The sequence below is a fragment of the Ahaetulla prasina genome, chromosome 6 (genome assembly GCF_028640845.1).
Source record: "Ahaetulla prasina isolate Xishuangbanna chromosome 6, ASM2864084v1, whole genome shotgun sequence".
Classification (NCBI taxonomy): Eukaryota; Metazoa; Chordata; class Lepidosauria; order Squamata; family Colubridae; genus Ahaetulla; species Ahaetulla prasina.
The window spans coordinates 74,995,810-75,019,783 of record NC_080544.1 but is presented as its reverse complement, the minus strand read 5'-3'; the positions used below and the strand labels follow the sequence as shown (position 1 = coordinate 75,019,783).

Genomic DNA, 23,974 nt, shown 5'->3' with positions numbered 1-23,974 from the left:
CCCTGTCTTATCCTTCCTTGCTTCACAGTTTTATAGTGGGGATGTAACATCTGTGGTCCTTATAATTCTAAAATTATGCAAGATCTATTTTCTGAGGTGGTGAAGACCTTATATATCAACTGTTTGGAAGCGGTTAACTCAAAGAGATTTACATAAAAAACAGCATGCCTTGAAATGAGCTTCGTATCTCATTAATTTGGCACATCTTTGGAGCATAAAGCACTACAAATGTACTATCTGTCTACACCTCTTCAAAGCAGCTGCTTTCAGGAGTTGCAGAAAGATGCTACATTCATCCCTAACATCCCTAAATGTAAGTATGTTCATCCCTAACATACTCTAAAACAGGTTTTTGGGATCAAGTCTGAAGTACTGCACTATCCTAATAACAATGTTTTAGAGTTTAATATAGTTGAACTTTATAGAACCAAAGCTTGGTGTGTAATGTCTGAAATTACAGAATTTCTCAAGTAGTTCTTTCTATTCATTAGACATTCTGTCTGTTATAAGAAAAATAGTACATTATAAGTTGGCACTTTAGAACCAAAGTTTGCGAAGACTGTAATTGCAGCAGTACTTGGACACAATGTGTTTAACCTTTTGACTCCAATTGGTTTTGTTCTTTGGTACGTATCTTCCTTTGCTTATTTCTGGGAAACAAATTACAGATTTACAAACCAATAACAAGAACTAAAGCTGCTGCTTGCCCTGTGATGAGGTGGTAAAATTACATAAATAGCATATGTTATCCACATCATGCACATTCCTGTGAGATCAGCATCTTCCACCTGTTTCAGTGGATCATAGGTTTGGATAAGGAACACAGTCAGGTATAATGCCTTCTCAGCCAGAGCTGGTATCCTTTGAGGTTCTCCTCAGCTATCACTATTAAGCTAAAATTGACAAAATCAGACATGCATATCATAACATGTGTAATTTGGCCAATTATTGCTGTATACTGCATAGGAAACTGGTATGAATGTTCTTATCTAGGATCTGAAATTCTGTGTGATGTTCCCATGAGCACAGTATTTGCACATGAAACTATCGCTCTAGACCATTCTTTCCACTGCATTTCCTATCCATATAGCTATTGGCCTATGCACTGTGATGACAGCCATGATGGAAAAATGAGCCATTGGTTAGAAACACTTGCTGGAATGTTGCCATTAATCTGAGACATGACACTTCTCATCAGAATATGCCAAGAACAGATCTTCCGTATCATGTTGATAATACCAGCCTCTAACATATTTGGAAAAGCCATTCATATCTATTTTATGTTTAATGTATATTTCCTTCAGGGAGTACAAAGCAACACAGATTGCTCCACATCATTCTTCTCTGTCATCTCTCTTTTTCCCACCTTTATTCCTCTATTCTTGAAATAAGCAATTTTACTAACCCAAACTAATAGGCCCGAATTCCGTCGCTAGGAATACAGAGCTAGTCTAGGGAATAGAATCTTCTGTGTCAATACAAATCTAAGATTTCGCCACTTCCCCAAATCCATTTAAACTGCTCATAATAAGGCTTAATAATTTATGTAAAGTAGCATCTTGGTTCACTTGCTTTCATATTTTCTTTTTTCATTGTGTGATTCAAAATTGAAAATCTGAGGACAGGAGCTATTTTATTTATTCTTGATCTCAAGGTAAGCCAATTAAATTAAGGGGTGGGGGAGAAATGGGAGAAGGAAAATTTGAACCATCTAACATCATATTTGGTTACTTTCCAGAAAGTTTGTTCACATGATAAGTACTTACCCACATCTCTATTTAAATAGATCTGGTAATTTTAATCAAGAAGAGTTCTCTCTGCATTATGGAGATTTTCTGACTATGAAAGAAACACCACCATATTGTACAGCAGTGTTTTTCAAAGAAATTAATATAGTGTTTGTAACACATATACACAATTTAGGACATGTCAAATTTTTCATCTTTCAATTTCCAAACATTAGGGGTGCTCAAAAGTTGTGATATGCCTTGGGTATTGTGAAGATATTTTGGTTACTTTAAATATAAATTAGATGTGCTTGGTAAGTAACTACACAAATATCATAACTTTTTAATATTTTGTTTGTTTCATTTCACATACCAGAATGTTGCACTAATATGAATGAATTAATCTCATTTCCTTAAGCATCCCAGAAGGGAGTATTTATCCTTTTATAATGTTTAGATGGTTTTAAAACAATCATTAATAAAGAAGGTTTTCAGCATCTCTCTCATAGGGTAAATAATAGTATTATTATACTTTCAAGCACTTAATTTTGATCCTTGGCAATTTGTTGAAAGCATCAAGTGGGATTGAGTACCTCTTAAAACTGAAGCCATAACTAGGCATTAAGTAAAATAAAATATTTGAATATAATGTTGTATGCAAAGTAGATGAGAGCCAGTTTGGTGTGGTGGTTAAAGGCACTGAGCTGGAAACCACAAAATGTGAATTCAAGTCCTGCCTTAGGCATGAAGCCAACTGTGTGACTTTGGCCTAAGAAGAAGACAGTGGCAAATCATTTCTGAAAAGTGTTTCCATGAAAAGCTACATGGACACAAGTCCTTGTAATCACCACTCTAGTAGTCAAAACTGATATGAAATTGTGCACCCCACAACGTATAGTGTAGTAGAGGTCCTGTAACCTGGACTTTTTTGCTTTATAGTTATATATAAATTTCTGGATACATCACCTAATGAATGTGTATGAAAATAAACATTTTACTGAATGTATCTGTCCATAATTGGGCAGCATTAATTAGCCAGATATCCTATAGGACTGTGTAAAAAAGATGCATAAATATCCCATGTGTTCCTAAAAAGATATCTTGGGTAAAAAAAAAAGGTTCCTGTGCATTGTTACTCAACAACATCATGATAATAATATATATATATTTAAACAAACAGGTTTTACTCATCATTTGGTTAATTTGCTCTTTTTTTCTACTCTGATAGATTTTTTTTTTTTTGTTTACATTTATACCCCGCCCTTCTCCGAAGACTCAGGGCGGCTTACAGTGTATAAGGCAATAGTCTCATTCTATTTGTATATTTTTACAAAGTCAACTTATTGCCCCCCCCAACAATCTGGGTCCTCATTTTACCTACCTTATAAAGGATGGAAGGCTGAGTCAACCTTGGGCCGGGCTCGAACCTGCAATAATTGCAGGCTTCGGTGTTCTTAATAACAGGCTATTACCAGCTTGAGCTATCCGGCCCCATAGCCGGATTCATTTTTAAAAAGTCATCTGATCTCTTTTTGTTGGTAAAGACTGGAGTTTTATTAATTTAGCAGTTATAGGCCAAAATGTGTTTTTATGCAGCTTAATTGTTCCCCCTCTCTCTTTCTCCCTCACTCCCTCCTTCTCCCTCTGTTTCCCCCCTCTCTTTCTTTCTATTTTTGCAAGCAAAGAACTGAAATAAGAGAGACACAAGCAGGGTATTTAATGATGGGGGTTGAAGAACAAAACAAACTAAAATTGCTCAATTCACATCATGCAGTAGAGAAAGATATTTGAGAGTGTAGAAAAGAGGATATGAATTCCTGAGGACTTGCTGAAAGTTAAACTTAATATTTTGCCAATTTCTTTCATATATAATTGAACTACGTTCACCAAATAGAACATCTTCTGTGAGAATAATATGCTGGATAAAATATTGTCTCTACATGCAATAATACATCCATAAAAATATATAATCTTAGCTAACTGTTCATTTTCCTGGTTACATTTTAAATGATGAAGGAAAGCAAGCCATCATTTCAAACCTTTCTTCATTTCTCCATTAATATGCATTGTGGTGTACAGCATAAATAGTGTAATAGTTACTGCTGTCATATGATATAATATTTTCATTGTAATTTATGCTTACCTCTGTCATCACTGTATTGATAACACCCATCAATACTGGATGCAGTTGGAATTCACAAGCATCTGTCCCTCTAAATTTATGGTTAGGAAAATTAATTCCCATTGGAATTTTAGGCAGGTTTCCTTTTAAAATTTACATCACAGTCGTCTAAAGAACCTAACTTATTTGTTGAATAAAGCCACCAAAAACTCTTCAGAAGATCAGGGACTGGTCTTACTAAGACTGGAGAAACTTGAAAAAGAATTGTAATTCCCACATCTTTAGTGGCCTTCCTTTTCATATAGAGGAAAAGAAGACGCATTAGAGAAATTAACATGCGGTCTTTTTCAGATCTGTAGACCTCCGATAAAAGTTCATGGAAGGAAGGAAGAGCTGGTTTAGCATTTTATGTTTTTTCCATTAGGCATGAAGACCACTCCCGTCATGAAAGATTTTCTAGCTGGGATAGGAACAATCAAACCTTCTTCTATCTTAAAAGCTTTCTGAGCTATAATCACAATGGTAAGAGGATAGATGGTATTCTAGACAGTTTTTCAGGCTAGGAAAAGTGTAATTCAAAAAAGTAAAAGAGCATACTGGTTTCTTCCATGGTGATATGGTGTCTTTAAATTAAAACAAAAAGATGTTTCTGTTTTCTGTTCTATTTTTATTTATTTTTTTCATTTTAAAGTTATATGTGGTTTAACCATCAGAAGGGAATATTCCTCATACCTGATACCGAATCCTTTTGCCAGAGATTGATAGATTGAATGACAGACCTCTTCTGCTGTAAAACTGTTTCTGGTATCTTACAGTATCAAAATGGCAATCCCCACAGTCCCCATTGCCATCATTAAGTGAGGATTGTAATCATTAAGCAAGGATGTCATATGATCACAGCTTGCTTCCTGCTGGTTTCCAGCAAGCAAAGTCAGTGTGGACTTGTAGGAAATTCAGATCAGGACAAGTTTTTTTTTAGGTTCCTCACAAGCAGGTTGTCAGATGGGTAAGGGCATGAAAGAAGCATTATGTACAGTATGGCATGGCACTAGTGCAACTGAGCAAGGTGGTACTGTGATACACAGATAAGCACTTCAACACAGCAGAGGCAATCAGCATGACATGAGTGTGGGCAGGTGCAAGTGCAGACATGTAGGATATGCTACTAAAAGTGGTATTGCAATAGCAATAGCATTTAGACTTATATATAAACTTTACAGCCCTGTCTAAATGGTTATAGAGTCAGCATATTGCTCCCAGCAATTTGGGTCCTCATTTTACCCACCTCAGAAGGATGGAAGGTTAAGTCAACCTTGAGCCTGGTGAGATTTGAACTGCCAAATTGCAGTCAGCCGGCAGTCAGCAGAAGTAGCCTGCAGTACTGCACTCTAACCACTGCGCCACCACAGCTCGTAGTACTATCAGTGCCTGACATTTTACAGCACTTCATATTTTTATTTTTTACTAATATAGAAAGACTAAGGAAAAGAAGACTAAATTGAAATATTTCAGTTGCACATAAAAGATATACTTCTAAAGTGACTTTTAGTAGACTTTTAGTCCTGCGCAGACTGCACTGGCTACCTGTTGTTTTCCGGGTGCGCTTCAAGGTATTGGTTACCACCTTTAAAGCGCTCCATGGCTTAGGACCGGGCTATCTACAGGACCGTCTACTGCCGGCTTCTATCTCCCATCGTCCGGTACGCTCCCACAGAGAGGGACTCCTCAGGGTGCCGTCAGCCAAACAGTGTCGACTGACGGCCCCCAGGGGGAGGGCCTTCTCTGTGGGAGCTCCGACCCTGTGGAACGAACTTCCCCTCGGACTTCGACAATTACCTGACCTTAGGACCTTTCGCCGCGAACTTAAAACTTATTTATTTCGTATGGCTGGACTAGCCTGATTTTTATTTTTATTGGATGGGTTTTTAAAATTTTGTGATTTTACGGGGGAGTACGTTTTTTTAACATTTTGGGCATTTAAATTAGTTTTTTAAGGGATGTTTTTAATTATTGTGTGTATTTATATTTTATCTGCCTGTTCACCGCCCTGAGTCCTTCGGGAGAAGGGCGGTATACAAATTAAAATATTATTATTATTAGTAGTAGTAGTAGTAGATGGTAGCTAGAGGTTTGGGCCAAGTGCTCCTCAGAAAAGATGGGCTAAAATATTTGAAAGTGAGACAAAAATTAAAGAATGAAATGAACACCTGGTTTATTTTTTTGTCTGGGAGGACATTACAAGTTTAAATAAGCAGAGTGAGTTTTTGTGGTCAGTGTTTGCTTATGAACAGCACAGTACTTTTACTGCAGAAATGAACCTTTGGATAAGTCTTCCACATCCTGGCATTTTTTGTGTGTGTTTAGTAACCCATAATTCCAATAATTGTAAAATCACATTGGCTGCAGTTGCAATATACTGAATCATACCAGGAGAAAACTCTTTCAGCCCAAATATTTTGGGATATCACTTCACAGTCATCGTACTAAAATATCTGTGACTATATGGAGATGAGGGAAAGAAAACTGAAATTCACTCAGAGATTGGGATCAGTCGTTGAATGATTCTATATGAAAGAGTAATACAACTGGTCTTCAAGAGATACTGATTAACTGGAAAATGTGATTTTATGGCTGGAGTGTCACTAATCGCTTCTTGTTTGAAGAGGATGGTAGATTTACTTCATTGAGTGTTGATATTTGTAAATAAATTCAAAAACACTGCAAAAAAAGTTTGTCCTTGTATCAGGGTCACAATTGGGTTATCAGATTAGTGTAATTCTATTTGTTGGTACTGGTTACTTCATGTAAATAACTTGATGTAATCCATTTTAATGGATCCTGCCACTCCTGTTTCTGTCACTCAGTATATTTTCATGCACATAAGTTACAGGGTAAGGAACAAACAGACAGATTGGCAGATGTGCTGAAGGATGCAGAAGCAAAGCTCCAGAATAATTTTTAACAGAGATGCCAAACTGTCAAAATGTAGATCAGAAAACAGTCTTCCTGACAGAGTGCCTGCTGCTTAGTTTTTCTCCCATCAGGTCTGTCTGATATGTCAAGTAATTCTGAAGTTTACATGTCCAATTTTTATTGTTATTCCTTGTGACATATATTTAAAGTGTTCCTTGAGATTTACAAATTATATAGAATAGCATAAAATAAGAGACAAATGTAATTATATTTATATATTTTTCTCTTTCTTTCTTTCTTTCTTTCTTTCTTTCTTTCTTTCTTTCTTTCTTTCCCATTTTATGGGGTATTTATATTATAATTTCTATTGAAAGGTTTTAATAAATGTTCAGATGGTTGTTGATTGCTGGTTTTGTTTTGTTTTGTTTGTTTCAAAAATAAGCACCTGCATATTTCTAGGTGTTTTTTTAGGGACAAAGGAAGAAATATATTCAATTTGGAAAGCTGACTAATCTCTGGGTTTACAGCACAGCTTTTGCTGATAAGATAAAAAAAAATATCTGTTCTTCCCTGGAGACCACCACCATTTGTATCAAAGCTGTGTCAGTTGTGGCAGGACTTGATAACAGCTGGCTAGAGACATGACCACACAGTAACAGAAAAATAAGGACCGGGCAGCTTGAATCATAAATCTTCTGAAAGCCCATTCGTCCAGTAGGACTACGAATCTGTTTCTGTCATAGTTAAGGGAAACAGCATTGTCCCCTGGCCTTTTAAACATCTGAAGTTCAGGCACCAATGATACCATAAAGGAGACCTTCAGAAGCTTCTATTGATACATTTCTTTCTTATTTACTCCATTGTTTGTTTTATCTTAGTATTCCGTATTGCATTTAAATATATAATTTAAAAGAAAGCTTAGAATTTAATCAATTTTATAATACTGGTTAAATTGTTAAGAAATCTATTGTCTTTTGGAAAAGGGATGAAAATGAGACAAAAAAACGTCAAGGTGAAATAAATTGTCTTGGACACTTCCACATGGTCCCTGTTTCTAGTGCCAAGCCATTGACACATTTTAAAACTGCAATTGCCCTCAGCATTGCTATTCCTGAAGTATTAATAATATTGCATGAGAAAATGCAGCTGAGCAAAAGGCAAGGACAAGAAATGACTAGCATCTTACTCTTTACCCATGTCCAGGTTTGTCATTTTGTTGGTTTGTTGGAAACAAGTCATTGTCTTGTCTGACAAATGAAAGACACCTTAACATGCTAGTATGAAGTACAACAGCTTTGTTTCTTAGCAGGGAAATGGGACAGCATAAGAACTGGGAAGCAGAGTCCTTGCCAGTGGAAAACAGATCCACTGTTCTAATTCTGGAAAGCTAACTTTAAATATACCGGTAAATGTATTGAGTATGTTTCCTGCTGATCCACAGCTGAATTGGAAGTAAACTGGCTCTTATGCTCAGAAGAGCAGACAGCTTATGGTATTAGGGTGGGGAATGAAGGAAATAATAGATGTTACATGCGAATGGCTTTTAGTTCTGTGTTTGAAATGTTGGTCATTATAATTGGTACTTCTATTTATTAGGCTAGAATAAAACCAGAAATAATCTAAAAAAATAAAAATAAAATGTATATGTATAATGTGGAAAGCTTTTTGATTAATAACAGACAGGTTTTCTATACCTCTTGATTCTAAAACCATTTCAAATTTATGGTACTTGGACTACCTCCATATTGTCTCCATGATCTCTGTCCCAAGTGCCACATAAGATATATAATCAATATAACCAATTCAAACAGCAAGTAAAATAGCTTGTTTCGCTACATTGGATACAGTTTTATTGTTGCTTAAAAATTCGTTTTTAAGAGAAAACTGACTTCATAACCTTTTGTCTAGGCAAAAAGGAGACAAGGATTCTATAATATCATTTTCTTCATATTTCTGATTATTCCACTAGCCTGACAATGGCAGAAAGTGTGAGAAGGGCCCCAGCAAAAATTTAGAAGACCTGGCTAGTTAATCTGAGGGAAGGGAAACATTTAGGTCATATAAAATTGTTGTGAGTAAAAGCCACAATGCCATCATTTGTGGCATGACACATTATGTAATCTGCATCAGATGTATCATGATTAAAAATATATAATCTTCACCATTTGTATGATGATATCATAATTCATGACATGTTACTTATCTATTTGCTCTTCCATGAGGATGCACAAGTGTCAGTTATAGGGTCTAATGTTTTTCTTGGCATTAGTTTTTCCTGTTATTTCCTCCATTTCTCTAGGCAGAAGATAGAGCAACAGTGAAAAGGACATCCAGAAATCACTGGAAAAAAAGATGATTTGAAATAATACTTGATTTAGAGGAAATAAACTCCATCTCACCAACCTATTATCTTATTGTGTGTTTGATATCACTTAATCCTTCATCACAGCATAGATGCTTTTGCTAGTTTCAGTCTCCTGGTGTAATCAGCAGATATAATTAATCAATTAAACTGTACTGCTGATGTCACTCAACAATATTTCATTATTTTCCCTTGCCAGAATAGTTTGAAAGACTTCATTAAAATACTTATATTAAAACAGAATTGGCATAAAGCCATAAAATCGACATAACAAAAAAGGAGGAGACATCAAAACTCAGGGGTTTAAAATATAATTTAATGCAGAAATATTATGTTAATAATCTGCTGGTCATGCCAATATGCCTAAAGCTGTTCTGAGTTGAATTATTTGATATGTTCAAGATATATGTGTGTGCTAAAAAAATACAAATATTCCAACATCATTTAATACTTGGACTTCTTCTGACAACATTGCCTGACATTTCCCAATCTCTCTTTATTGGCAGCTCCTTCTCAAATTGCTTTGATCCAAGCTAAGGAAATAACAAGACACAGTGTGGCATTGGCTTGGCTGGAACCTGATAGGCCAAATGGAGTCATCTTGGAATATGAAGTCAAATACTATGAAAAGGTATCATTATTTATTATGGATAAATCCCATTTCACCATAATGTTTGATTCCTGAGCCAAATAAGCACACAGTTATCACCACATAAAAGGACTTTATTAAGAAAAAAATAGTTTATAATCATACCCGTTTTGATAGTTTGTATATCTATGGATATGGCTCCCGTTACTTGTCCCAGCTTCTGCCAACCTAGCAGTTTCGAAAGCACGTAAAAATGCAAGTAGAAAAAATAGGGACCAACTTTGGTGGGAAGGTAACAGCGTTCCGTGCGCCTTTGGTGTTAAGTCATGCCGGCCACATGACCACGGAGACATCTTTGGACAGCGCTGGCTCTTCAGCTTTGAAACGGAGATGAGCACTGCCCCCTAGAATCGGCAACGACTAGCACGTATGTGCGAGGGGAACCTTTACCTTACCTTATATTTATGGAGTTGAACTGAATAACAACTTGCATATCTTTTTTCTTTACTGGGTAATAGTGTTGGCATTTTTTCTTTTTCTAGGAACTGTCTGATCCTAATAAGACTATTTGTAATGAAAATCAATAGAACAGAGAAACAGTGCAACATTAGCCTTACAACAGAGACAGATGTGTAATAATGAAGTATATAACACAGTAATAATAATGAACTGTGTATGAGCTGATAGCTTTTTCCCAGAATGATAGTGGGGGTTTAATAAATTTTAATAGGAAACAAGGAAAAGAAAATTACATTCTTCACCTCTTCTAAATTGCGCAGAATTGTTATTTCTATAATATAATTTGTTGCTCCTCCATTTCAGAACTATAAAAAGATCTATTTCCTCTCAAGGTTGTCTGCAAAATGAACAATTACTTTTTCCTTTTGTTTCTCTCTTTCATTTTTTTTAATATAATCTCTTTATTTCTTTTCCTAATTGTATCAAAAATGACTTGAAGATTTTCCCTGGAACAAAATTACAGTATTTTTTTTTCTTGAGGTATTTGCCAGGCAGAAAAGTAGAATAAAGTTGGAGAAGATTGGCAGCCATCCCTTCAGTTATTTTAGGACTTATAGTTCTAAATTGCAAAGAAAAAGGGATAATGTGTGAAAAGACTACTAGAAATAAAACATCGTTAGTTCATCAGGAGGAGGATGACAACTTCTTTGTTGTTTTACCAAAAAATTATTTCTTGCCTTTTTTCTCAGCAGAGCTTCAATTATAGATATCCTCTTTGCTTTTTCAGGCAGGAAAAATCTTCTGACAAAATATAAAAATCCATAACACTCATGTCATTAAGGCTAATAATAGAAACAGTAAAAGAAAAGTCACATTCGTTATCTAAATTTGACTATATTTCCTAATAAGTAAAATACAAAGATCCAAGACCTTCAGGGGACATCCTTAGTCACTTCCCTCCTCCTTTTTATTTTTCTGTCTCTTTGCTAGGACCAAAACGAGCGTAGCTATCGCATTGTGAAAACAGCAACCAGAAATACTGATATCAAGGGCTTGAATCCTTTGACTTCATATGTCTTTCATGTGCGAGCAAGGACAGCAGCTGGATATGGAGACTTCAGTGGACCGTTTGAATTCACAACCAACACAGGTAATAACAATAGATCTCTCACTGGGGTAATAGAGGCGTTTTCCCTTGTCACTATTTCAAAAGCATATTGTATGCACTTGAGTTGAATATGAATGATTTGTTGGTGGTGGTTGGGAATTCATTACCAAGCTTTGACTAAGAAAACAAAAAGATGCTGTGTTCATGTGTTTTTGTTGTTTTTATTGCTTTTACCAAGAGTCCAATTGGAAGCATGATCTTTTGTGCGCACCTGAAATGCAAGGATGTTGTCTCCTTTACTCTGTCTACATCATATTCAACAAACCTTTTCCAGCGATGAAAAAAGAGAGAGAAAAAGAAGCATGTTACTAACATTACCAGAAATGGAAATATAGGTCTTTAATTTCAACATCCTCATATCTACTTTTTTGTGAAAAGAGAAGTAGGTCCTTGGATTATGTTGAGTCATTTGTGTTTGGAAGTTTTCAGTATTTGAGACTTCCAAATACAAGTATAAACTTGAGTTCATAGATTTAGAATGCCAGAAGCAAAAGAGAAGAAATAAAATAACAGCATAATCTCTCTTACATTCATTGTTATCTTTACATTACAGGCAAACTGTCATTAATATTTTAATGAGAAAACATATATTAGTTTTGCTACTCAATTTATTGACTAATGGTAGATTTGCAAAGTATACTAAAAGTCAGGCCCCATAGACAATAATATATTAATGTAAGAATTGGGGTTTCCCCCCTAAATACTTCTGTACTTGTTTGACACAGAACTTTTGAACATTCCTGTCTTTTGGTATACTGTGCACATGTACTGCTCCCTAAAACAATAATAATGAGTCATTTATGAATTGTCAGTCCAGTTAACTTGCACACATGTTGGATAGATGAGGGTGTCAACTTGTTCTTGACTTCAGGCCTCAATATACCTTGGGGTTTCTCTGGTGTATAACACATTTAGGAATGAGAATATATGGAATCCTAGAGAACATTTTGCCCTGAAGTAATCATCCTAGATGAGCCAGTAGCTAACAGCTTTGGATCTTCACTTCCTTCCTATTCCAGTTCATTGTCCAACAATCAGACAACCAAGTCCAACTGCCATTCTACTGCCTTTCTTGGCCAAAGAGGAAAACTTTGTTCAATATCATGAGGGACTGTTTTAGATCTAGCTATTCTTTTCTCTTCTTTGATTCATTTGAGAAATGAAATTTCAATATTGTGCATGTGTGTGTCTGTTCGACAAATGTTAAAAAAACATAGTTGTTTCTTGAAATAACAGGAGAGATTAGATGTTTAATGTTCATTGCATGGAAAATTTTTAATCATTTCAGGTTGTGCTGTTCAGTGCTAACAACCCTCAAGCAGAGCATGTGAGAATGTGAAGTGCTCTATGTCACTAAAGACAGTGGAAAACATCTTGTTCTGTTTGAGTCTTCCTCTTGCTCACAGTCAAGGAATAAGCATCTGGTCCATTTTAAATTAAATAAAAAGGGAAACAGCTCAACAGACACTAAATCAGCCTTTATATTCTCAAGAGTAAAAGTGAAGGGAAAAACTGAAGAGTTTCCCCAAAATTCATTATGGAGCATAATGTCTTTTACTAAGTAGAGCTTTCCTGGAAAAGAATTACAAATGAATATCTCTACTGAAAGAATAATGACAGAATAATTCTGGACAAAGTCTGACAATGATGAATTGTCTTCATCTTCACATAAACTGTATATACTTCGGTCTGATCCTGTGCTATTCCTATCTGTGACATAACTGCAGAATCTTAACAAATATTGGTGTTCTTTTTTTCTAGTTCCTTCTCCCATCATTGGGGAAGGCACCAATCCCACTGTCCTTCTGGTCTCAGTGGCTGGCAGTGTTGTCCTCGTGGTCATTCTCATTGCTGCCTTTGTCATCAGTAGGAGGTAAGGGTTTAAGTTCCCCTTCTTTCCCCTTTTATTTCATGTGGGAGCTTTTTGCCTCCTTGAAACAAAGCTAAATTCTTCGATTAGCATCATAAACATGGCATTTGCATCACAAGACTTCTCCTGTTGCTTTGATCTTCTCAGCATCAGTTCTGTAACAGCATGTAACATAATGGTAATTGTTCTAGAATTATTTGCTGTTCGGGTGCAAAACCAATTCTAGCTATGGGGGTGGTGGTGGGAGGTTTTAAGATGCAAGCCAGCAACATGAGATCTGAAGAGAGGCTGTAATTTGATGTAGAATTTAATGAATGTGATATTCTGGGTTGATGAGTTCTGTGCTAAGAGTGCCAGACCAGAGGAGGGGTTTGGGGAGATGGAATGAAACAAGCTCCTGTATTTGAGCTTATACCCGGAAAAAAGAATGCCTTTAAAAAAAATTTTTTAATCACTTCTGCATTTGGCCGCATCAGCTGTTGTTAGCAGTGAGGAACACAGTAGAAGACCATTATATATTCCATAGTGGGTATACCAGCCAGGTTAAATTAAAAGTCCTGGGAAAGAAAGCTTTTACTCATACTTTCACAGGTAAAAGGTTTTTTTTCCCCAGAGCATAAATTATCTTGCTTTCTTCTTGGGCAAAGCAAGAAAGGAAAATATTAGATAAATAAACAATTATTTCTTTGAAACATTCACAGTATATTTGGAACTCACTACCATCAGTAAGTGAAAGGGGTTTAGGGCTGGCAGACAAGTAGTTTCTTTTTCTTTTGCAATAAGAAAGACCTCATCATTCTCTTGGTTTAGTTTCAACTACTGATGGAAAATTTGTAGGGACAGAGAAAGATAGATACAGAAAGAACAGGGTTACGCAGTGGACTTTGGGGGCAAAGTCTTCTCTAAATGTGGAGTACAATTTCAAAAAAAATGGCACAGAAGAAAGTTAATAGAATGATGAGGAAAGTAGAAAACCACCTCCGGAAAGATGTATCTGTTTCTTACCAGGCAATCTGGCTGGAGGCAAGTTAGAGAATGAGGTAGGGAAGCAGTAAGAAGACAGGTAGAAGAACAAAGATTAATTAATAAAAAGTAAAATAAAAATAAACACATAAATTAAAAAAAACCCCAAAACTCAAAGGGAAGACTTGATGGACCACAGTCAATTTTCTATGTTTTTTAAAGAATAAAGTTGGATGTATACAAAAAAAGTGCTTCTGTTGCTTTAAAGATGTGATGGTGAACCTATGGCACTTGTGCCAGAGGTGGCACGCAGCGCCCTCTCTGATGGCACACAATCCGTTTCCTCAGTTCAGCTTTGCCGCACATGCATCTCCCACCAGCCAGCTGGTCTTTGGGTCTCTGCTGTGCATGCACGGGAGGGGGGCATCTGCAAGGATGGTGTGTGCATGCACATGCGTGGGGGCAGGGTTATGCAGGGGTAGGGTGCATGCGGGGCACATGCAGGGGGTGCGGGCACATTACATTTTGGGAGCTTGGGCTCGCTCACGCTTTGGGCACTCGGTCTGGAAAAGGTTAGCCATCACTGCTTTAGAGTCTCCACTGCCAGCATTTAACCCATTCATCTTAGTTCCAAGAAAATGAAATCCTGATACTAAAAGGAAAAAAAAACACCTATATAGCCTTATGTGATTCTTTAATACTATTGAACATCTACTAAAGTGAGGGAATCTCACAATTTTTAAGATTGTAAACAATGGGGCAAACAATGGCTGATTCTAACTTCCATGGTTTTCTTTTTAAAATTATTTTTTAAAAATAATTATTGATAATTGTTTTATAGGGAAATACGGGGAATATATTTGATTATATGTTTCTTTTTCTGCACTTGTCTTCCCAAATGAAGGCAAGTACTGTAATAGTAATAATATAGTATGTTATATTAATAAGGAAATGTATACCATTTATTCTTTTAGCACCAAGGAATTAGAATGAATCATTTAGACAATCTACTGTATATATCATTTTATTCAGATTATACTCAAAGTGATTTCTCAAATTACCAGATTTTATTTTTTTCTTCCTTTTTTTCCCATTCCATGGCTGAACAGAAATGTGTGAATCTATTATTTGGTAGTTTGTAAGAATCCATGCAAAAATTAATCATAAATATTAAAAAAATCCAATAAAATGTAAAGGTACTTCAAATAATTCACAGCCTGGTGCCAATCTGCTGATATTATGTTATTTAATGTATGGATATCAAATATGAATTTAGATAGGATTAAAACAAGGTTGGATAGCCTATTATTGAATTTTATGTGGCTCTTGCCCTTGTTTTAAAAGTGCTTACGAAGCTATTCTACCTCTGGCAAGATTTTCCTGCCCTTTTCCCAGTAGTCCACTGAACAGAAAAAAAAAATTGAGGTTTTAGAACTGTGATATATGATGCATAAACTGTAGAAATAAAAATTGGAGGTGTGCAGAGTGCTTGAAATTCATTCTGGTTTAAATTGGAAACACCCTGCTACGAGTGCAAAACTACTATTTTCCAATGCAGAATAGGCTGCTCTGAACCATTGTGAAAATGTTTCAAGAAGGAAACATCTATGTTCAGGAAAGTAAAACATTATGTTTCAAATTCAGAACACTTCTAAGGGAAACAGCCTATTTCACACTTGAAACAGCTGTTTCTCTTTGAAGTAGGACATTTTGAAGTCAAGATGAATTGTTTTAAATTTGAAATGGTCCAAATTCAAAACATTTTGCATACCCCTAAAGATTACTATGCTATACTGCAGAAGTAATTTCCAATAGCAGCTTGTTCCACTGCCCCATATGTTCCATTGTTCATTAGAGGATATTAATTCCAACAGATGTCCTATTTCATTTCAATGAAAAGGATTGATAAATCCATCACTTCCCCCATCCTTCAAAATAATAATAGTAATAGAGTATGCATATATAATACTTTCCTAGATTGAATGTTTGACTCCTTGCTATTGAAGGATTCCTAGGATTGTATTACAATTCTAATGACCATAAAAGTACTCTGGCTCAAGATGACAAATTTTAAGTTTTAGTGCTTGGCACCAGTTATCTCTTTTCTTGGGAAGGAAAAAATGTTGCCCCAGAGTTAGTAAATAAAACAGAAGGCTATATTATTCATACTGTATTGAGAAAGGTCAATATCCAGATCTAGTTAACATAGCATTTCCTGGTCCATATGCTCTGTGACTCAAGCTTTATTTCTGAATATTTTCTATTGGAACACTAAGATACTAAAAACCCTTTTTAGTGTCATAATTTGCTTCTAGTCTTCTTATAAACTCAGTTGAAAATAAGAAGCCAAACTGGATGATATATTCCATGATTATGTGAATAAGATCATATACTTTATAATGTATTCTTATATACTTCCTATTCGTTTTTTTTTAAAAAAAACAAAAGCAGTTATATAATCCATGCAGTTATAAAAACTGAGAACTAGTCATCACTGTAATAGATTTCAGTAGGCGTTTAGCTGTTTCCCCAGCTTCCATGCTGATAAGAGAAAAATAATTTATGAAAATACATCACAGAGAGATAGCTTTATTAAAAGCTATTCCAACAGAAAACAGTATTGCTGAGCCTGGTGACTTGAATTCTCCCTTGCTTTTATTGATTGCCTTATTATTTAAGACAGGATTGAAACTTAGATGCTTTGGATTTCTAATTACAAGTCAGCACCTTAGAGAATTGTCCCTGTTGAGTTTCTCTAAGATAATTCCTATCCCACTTCTTCATTTTTATTTTATTTAAATTACCACCTCTGAAGTCAGATAAACATACTCTAGTAATTGGACTTTACTGGATCACTTCTTAGAAAATGAAATGTCAGCCCTTTGCCCTCCTATTGATTCTCTTTGATATCAGCATAAAGCTGAAACCAGATAACTGATTTGATACGTATACTTTTTGCCTTATTTGACAAAAACAAATAAGTGGTTTATAAAAAGCTTGGATGCTTGGCCCAACTGCTTGTGAGTTTATTATACAAGATGCAAATGGCTATTAAATTGACGTATGTGGCTCTGAAACTGAAACACAAATATCATGGTATGTAACAGATGTTTAAAGTTGTGCCGAGCACTGTTAAAAACTATTAAAGACAAATGAGTTTCTACATAAGACTTTCACATTTTGTGTTGAAGCAAAAACAATTATTTCCTGAAGCTAAATTTAATACATTATACTCTCTTGTTGCTTTAATACAAATGTACTTGTAAGCTAAATTGCTTACAGTCTTCTTACATGCATAAATACACACAATGTGAGAGAAAACATTTTTTTAACTGAACTTATGAGTATTGATCATGATAGTTATCAAATACAACATGTCTGTAAGTTCCAGGAACTGAAGTGTGTTGATACACTTTTGTGCTGCTCATGGCTTTCCAAAGACATCAGTAGACAACTCTGGACACAAAATGTGCTTGATTTGATCCATATGGTTCTGTATATGCTAGCCATATGGAATTCATCACCTAATAGGTTGTCAGTGATACCATATTTGAAAGTGTTGATAATTTGCAGGAGGAAGAAATTACCTAGAAGTCAACTCTTTTGAAACATGAAGTATTCAGAGTTTATAAATAGCTTACTTATTTGTTACTTTATATATAGAATAGAATAGAATAGAATAGAATAGAATAGAATAGAATAGAATAGAATAGAATAGAATAGAATAGAATAGAATTTTTATTGGCCAAGTGTGATTGGACACACAAGGAATTTGTCTTGGTGCATATGCTCTCAGTGTACATAAAAGAAAAGATACATTCATCAAGGTACAACATTTACAACACAATTGATGATCAATATATCAATATAAATCATAAGGATTGCCAGCAACAAGTTATAGTCATACAGTCATAAGTGGAAAGAGATTGGTGATGGGAACTATGAAACGATTAATAGTAGTGCAGATTCAGTAAATAGTCTGACAGTGTTGAGGGAATTATTTGTTTAGCAGAGTGATGGCCTTCGGGAAAAAACTGTTCTTGTGTCTAGTTGTTCTGGTGTGCAGTGCTCTATAGCGTCGTTTTGAGGGTAGGAGTTGAAACAGTTTATGTCCAGGATGCGAGGGATCTGCAAATATTTTCACGGCCCTCTTCTTGATTCGTGCAGTATACAGGTCCTCAATGGAAGGCAGGTTGGTAGCAATTATTTTTTCTGCAGTTCTAATTATCCTCTGAAGTCTGTGTTTTTCTTGTTGGGTTGCAGAACCGAACCAGACAGTTATAGAGGTGCAAATGACAGACTCAATAATTCCTCTGTAGAATTGGATCAGCAGCTCCTTGGGCAGTTTGAGCTTACTGAGTTGGCGCAGAAAGAACATTCTTTGTTGTCCTTTTTTAATGATGTTTTTGATGTTAGCTGTCCATTTGAGATCTTGCGATATGATAGAACCCAGAAATTTGAAGGTTTCTACTGTTGATACTGTGTTGTCAAGTATTGTGAGAGGTGGAAGTATGGAAGGGTTTTTCCTAAAGTCTACCACCATTTCTACGGTTTTGAGTGTGTTCAGTTCCAGATTGTTTTGGTTGCACCACAAGGCTAGTCGTTGAACTAGTTTATAATTATATTATACTTATGTGTTATACAAACAGGTTATTGTTGTTGTTGATGATGATGATTGCTGTATGTAATCTGTGGCTGAAATGCAGCAGGTACTGACAGGTTTTGGAAAACTGGTAGTGGAAATTTTGAGCAGTTCGGAAAACCGGTAGCAGAAATTTTGAGTAGTTCGGAGAACCGACAAATACCACCTCTGGCTGGCCCCAGAGTGGGGTGGGAATGGAGATTTTGCAATATCCTTCCCCCAGGAGTGGGGTGGGAATGGAGATTTTGCAGTATCCTTCCCCTGCCACACCCACCAAGCCACACCCACCAAGGCACACCATGCCCACCCAGCCAAGCCCACAGAACCGGTAGTTAAAAAAAATGAATTTTACCACTGATGTAATCAATGTTTACCTACTTCATATTTGCACATTCTGGACCTCTATGTCATGTAGGTTTGAAAAATTGTGTATAATAGATTCACACTTAAATTATTGTACTTAAATTATAGAATTTATTTCCACAATAAATTGTGCTGACCTTAAATTTAGGTATTTGTAAAATGAGATTTTAGAAAATAATAGGATTAAAACCATCAATGCCTGAATACATATATTGCCTGAATACTGGATATCATGCTTTAATTTCCAGCATCTGGGAATCCACAGTGGGCTATCACCTTCTTTGTTTATTTAGCTCTCTCAAATGCATCATTGATCTGATGGAGCAAAGCTGTTGTGTTTTTATGTAAAGGTACCCACTCTTACAAGGTTTCTTCAGTAAAGCTTTGCATTTCTGACATGATACCAGTGCTAATGTCACATATTATGCAGGAAAAATGAACTAGCTGTTTGTCAAAGGGTATGATATATGGCGATTCAGTAGAAACAATAGAAGATGTCAACAGTTTCCACCAAAGCAAACTATTTCAAACCATGCATTTTATTTATGTTTCGTTAATTTCAGAATCAATTGTATTGATTGTCTTCTGTATTTGATTTTATTTAGATATAAGGTTTTTTGTTTGCACTATTTTTTGGTTTGTAATATGTTTGGGGGTTTTATTATATGTTTATATTATATTCCAAGGCTTATACCAGTATTATATTGTCCCTGGAAGGGCAGGGACAATATAAGTATTGTCACTTATTCAGTGAACAATACTTATAAGTATTGTTTACTTATTCAGTAAGTAAATAAAAGGTAGCTGGTTAAAAGAAAAGAAATGGAAGACTGCTCAGTAAGAGGTTTTCATTGTTTTGCTTTAAAAAAAGAAATGGAATAGTTTCATGTGTTTTATTTTATCTTATTAAGTGATGTATTGCTGAAGGCTGTTTATTATAATTACTAAATTAAATAATTTAGGATTCAGTAACTAAGAGTTCCGTTGCCTTGTAGTGATAATTTGGGGAAACCTGTATGGTCACACTCTTCTAATTCAAGAGTATCCAAGCTTTTTAAAGTTTTTTGTTGGTCTTTGTGTTTCCAATTTGCTTTGTGAATGCTGACATTGCAAACTGATGCATTGACTAGGAAAGAAGAATGTGGATCACATGCTGCTTCTCTACAATACCTGCTAATACCCTTGGCACTTACTTTTTGTCATGTGCTGTATTGTGCCTGCCAGCTTTAAGACCCACCTTTTCTTTATCTCTAAATCCCACCTGTAGACTTGCCTGGATCTCTGACCCCTAGGGTTTTTTCACAGTGCTTGTATTCCCTTCCTGAACCCCGCCTTCCATTTAACCACTGTCACCCAAATCCCTATAATTATAGAACTGAATATGACAAAAGCCTCCTTTGCTGTCATTCAGGTAAGCTGTCTACCAATGTCAGTTTGTGTCCAGCATTCCTCAGGCATCCTAAGCATTTTCCAGACCCTCCTGATGATTAAACAAGTAAAAGGGAGGGAGAAAGAAAGAAAGAAAGAAAGAAAGAAAGAAAGAAAGAAAGAAAGAAAGAAGAAAGAATCTTTTCAAAACAAAAAGCTCCAGTAATCTCCAATTCTGGGTAAAAGCTCAACAGGTGATAAAGATAGAATTTAAGTAAAGAGTGGGTTAGGAAGCCTCTATTAGACCTTAATAGGGTTTAATTAACAGACTGAAAAGTAGTCCCTGCCTTCTTTTACCTGCCCCCTTCTTTAGAGTTTTGTTTTTTTAGATGTTCTTGTTAATTGAAGATAAAAAGTATTTGAGGTTTATTTCCTCTGAACAATGTATCATTCATAAATGCATAAAAAACATTTATTCCAATCATTATAGGGTCAGCAGCTTGTTTACTATGATTAAATATATAATAAAGCTATATATGTTTGCATGGTAAACTTTTCTCACCCATATTTGAACCGAAATCTATGTGTTTGTGTCAATATTCTGACTGAAATGTTGATATAATATTTAATATGTCATGTACTGGTGAACATTTGGCATGGTTATGATGCAGGAGTCCAAAGCCTCAGAGCCTAATGAATGATTTTTGTTAATGTCACTTTTAGAGACGTCAAATTTGGTATTACTTTGTGTCTTCCTGTGGCATCTTTTTAGTATTTTATTTTGAAAATATCTGTTTAGTTATAATTAAAATACGGTAGTTTAATCAACTTCATCCATTTTGATATCTTTGAAATGTGTGAAGATTGCAAGTCCTGGAATTCCAAGGTCCCATGGCTGACTAGCTGGCTTAACACTTTTGAAAGAATATCATAATTGGCTACAAGTGATTGTTACTTTCATTGTTGTCTGCAGATTTATCCAGTATATTCTAAACTATTACTTAGGATAACTATGGATGCCCTGATGCGGGAAAATATTAATAGCTCCCAGAAGAGCAAAAAGAAGAAAAAGACTAAAACACCATGATGTCAGAATAAGAATGTTTTGAATTATATCTAATGAGACTTGTATTTAAAGAACATTTCCTGAATTGAATCCTGAGATCCTAGGAATTTATGGAGATGTATGTTAGGGTCACATGGTTATTTCTTTCTAACTGTGTGAAAATCCCTTCCTTAAACATTCTGTTACATTTCTATGTCTTTGCTGTTTTTGTTTATTGTTTAATCTTAGTTGAAGATTAAAGATACACCACATATTACAATAATATGAATAGTCTTGAGGCTTCATTATGCAAAGTATAAAAAGCTTAATCAAGTACATGTTAGTAGTTGCCATTGAAACACTGTCCAAATATCAGCCAAAAACAGCTTTTCTATTTGCAAATTTTATGGCTGTAATAATTAATTCCAGCCTTTCCCTATACTTATTTACAATTTTTTTAAAAAAAATGCTAGGAAATCCTGCTTCCCTCAGTGACTCTGGATACATTACATAGATAAAAGCCAGAATAATAAAGTAAAAGAACAAAGATTTCTCTTAAAAAGTAAAAAACCCCAAACCCTTTCTTTTATGACCCTATAATCCTTAATTCAGGGTAGAATTGGGGATGACTGGATGGAACTGAGCATTTACTGTCCGGATGCCCTTCCTGACTCCATGCAGAGTTTGCAGCAGATATTTTTTCTTTGCACCCTAGGAAACATCTGCCGCTACCTAGGATTGAACTCTCAACCTTCCAAGTGGAAGGCGAGGATCTTCACCACCAGGCCACCACGCCGCTCATTTGTCTTAAAAAGTATGCCAAGCAAAACCAAATATTAGAAGGGTCACCACCATCCTATTTCATGGTGTGGGAGAATAAGCAGTTTTCCAACATCTTATGGAGCAGTACTATTACAGAGGGCAAGTGTTGCAACAAAAAAGGCACACTTGACATTGTTTAATTGAGAGGACCTGAACTGCGTCCAGTCTGCCATAGCTTGTTGGATGTGTAGAATATGGAGATAAGCAGTTCTTAAGTAACTAGGCACTATGCCACAAAGGATTTTATATGTGATAATTAGCACCTTGAATAATATTTATAAGCCAGCTGGCAACAAATGCAGCTCGCAGGTGTGATGTACCACCATACTCTTTGATTAGCAGAAATCAAAACAAATGAGTCTGATCACAGAAGTATATTGTTTTATAGCAAAGTACTGGTGCAAAACATTTTCTCCAAATATCCATTGATTATATGTATCTATAGATGTAGATAATAATAGTACAATGCAAACTATATAGCAATGTCTACTTTAGGTAGGCCTTAAATTATCCCAAACCTGTGATAATTGACAGAATAAATTTTGGCATATACTGTAAAATGACCCAGGAATTCAGAAATCTCTCTGCATGATATTTCTCTAATCAGATAATTCTTTTAATCTCTAATGCTTTCCCTCCCATTTCTACAGAAGGAGTAAATACAGTAAAGCTAAGCAAGAAGCAGATGAAGAGAAACATTTAAATCAAGGTAAAAATTAGTAGTGATTGATTTTCTTCTGTTGCATGCATTCTTAAAGTTAGTCTATATGGAGCAAAAAAAACCTTTTTTTTGCAAGTTCTATTGCTTGGTTTTCCTTACTTGGAGCTTTTTTCACTCAAACTGTGTATTTGTATTTCTATTACGGGTAACCTTATAATTGCTGCAGAAAATGTACATGCATGCAGATCTCTATCAAAGTTGCACCCTGTTACATAGTATTCAGATGATACTTAAAAGAAGTAAAGTATAAGAGCTGCAGTGGCGCAGTGGTTATAATGCAGTACTGCAGACTACTTCTGCTGCCTGCAGGCTGCCTGCAATGTGGCAGTTCAAATCTCACCAGGCTCAAGGTTGACTCAGCCTTCCATCCTTCTGAGGTCGGTAAAATGAAGACCCAAATTGTTGGAGACAATATGCTGACTCCGTAAACCACTTAGAGAGGGCTGTACAGCACTGTGAAGTGGTATATAAGTCTTGCTATTTCATTTGAGAAAAAATTGAATCTTGGAATATATAAACTGGAATTACACATTGCATCCTTCAGATATAATGTGGCTTGTTTTGTAACATACTGTTTACCCCAAGCTATTAAAAATATTATATCATGATTTAAAGGTGTTGGTTACCACCTTTAAAGCGCTCCATGGCTTAGGACCGGGTTACTTATGGGACTGCCTACTGCCACCGTGTGCCTCCCACCGACCCGTGCGCTCTCACAGAGAGGGACTCCTTAGGGTGCCATCGGCCAAGCAATGCCGGCTGACGGCCCCCAGGGGAAAGGCCTTCTCTGTGGGGGCTCCCACCCTATGGAACAAACTTCCCCTAGGACTTCGACAGCTT

General features: G+C 35.7%; 1 protein-coding gene across 1 annotated transcript in view; it reads left to right on the top strand.

Annotated features, from left to right (window-relative positions):
- The window catches only part of EPHA4 (EPH receptor A4), a 182,043-nt gene that overhangs the window by 116,955 nt on the left and 41,114 nt on the right, over positions 1 to 23,974 (top strand). Inside the window, exons 4-7 of the mRNA XM_058188074.1 lie at positions 9,631 to 9,755; positions 11,163 to 11,322; positions 13,102 to 13,213; positions 23,064 to 23,122. Coding sequence (XP_058044057.1) covers positions 9,631 to 9,755; positions 11,163 to 11,322; positions 13,102 to 13,213; positions 23,064 to 23,122 — 456 coding nt within the window. The remainder of the gene's footprint in view (positions 1 to 9,630; positions 9,756 to 11,162; positions 11,323 to 13,101; positions 13,214 to 23,063; positions 23,123 to 23,974) is intronic.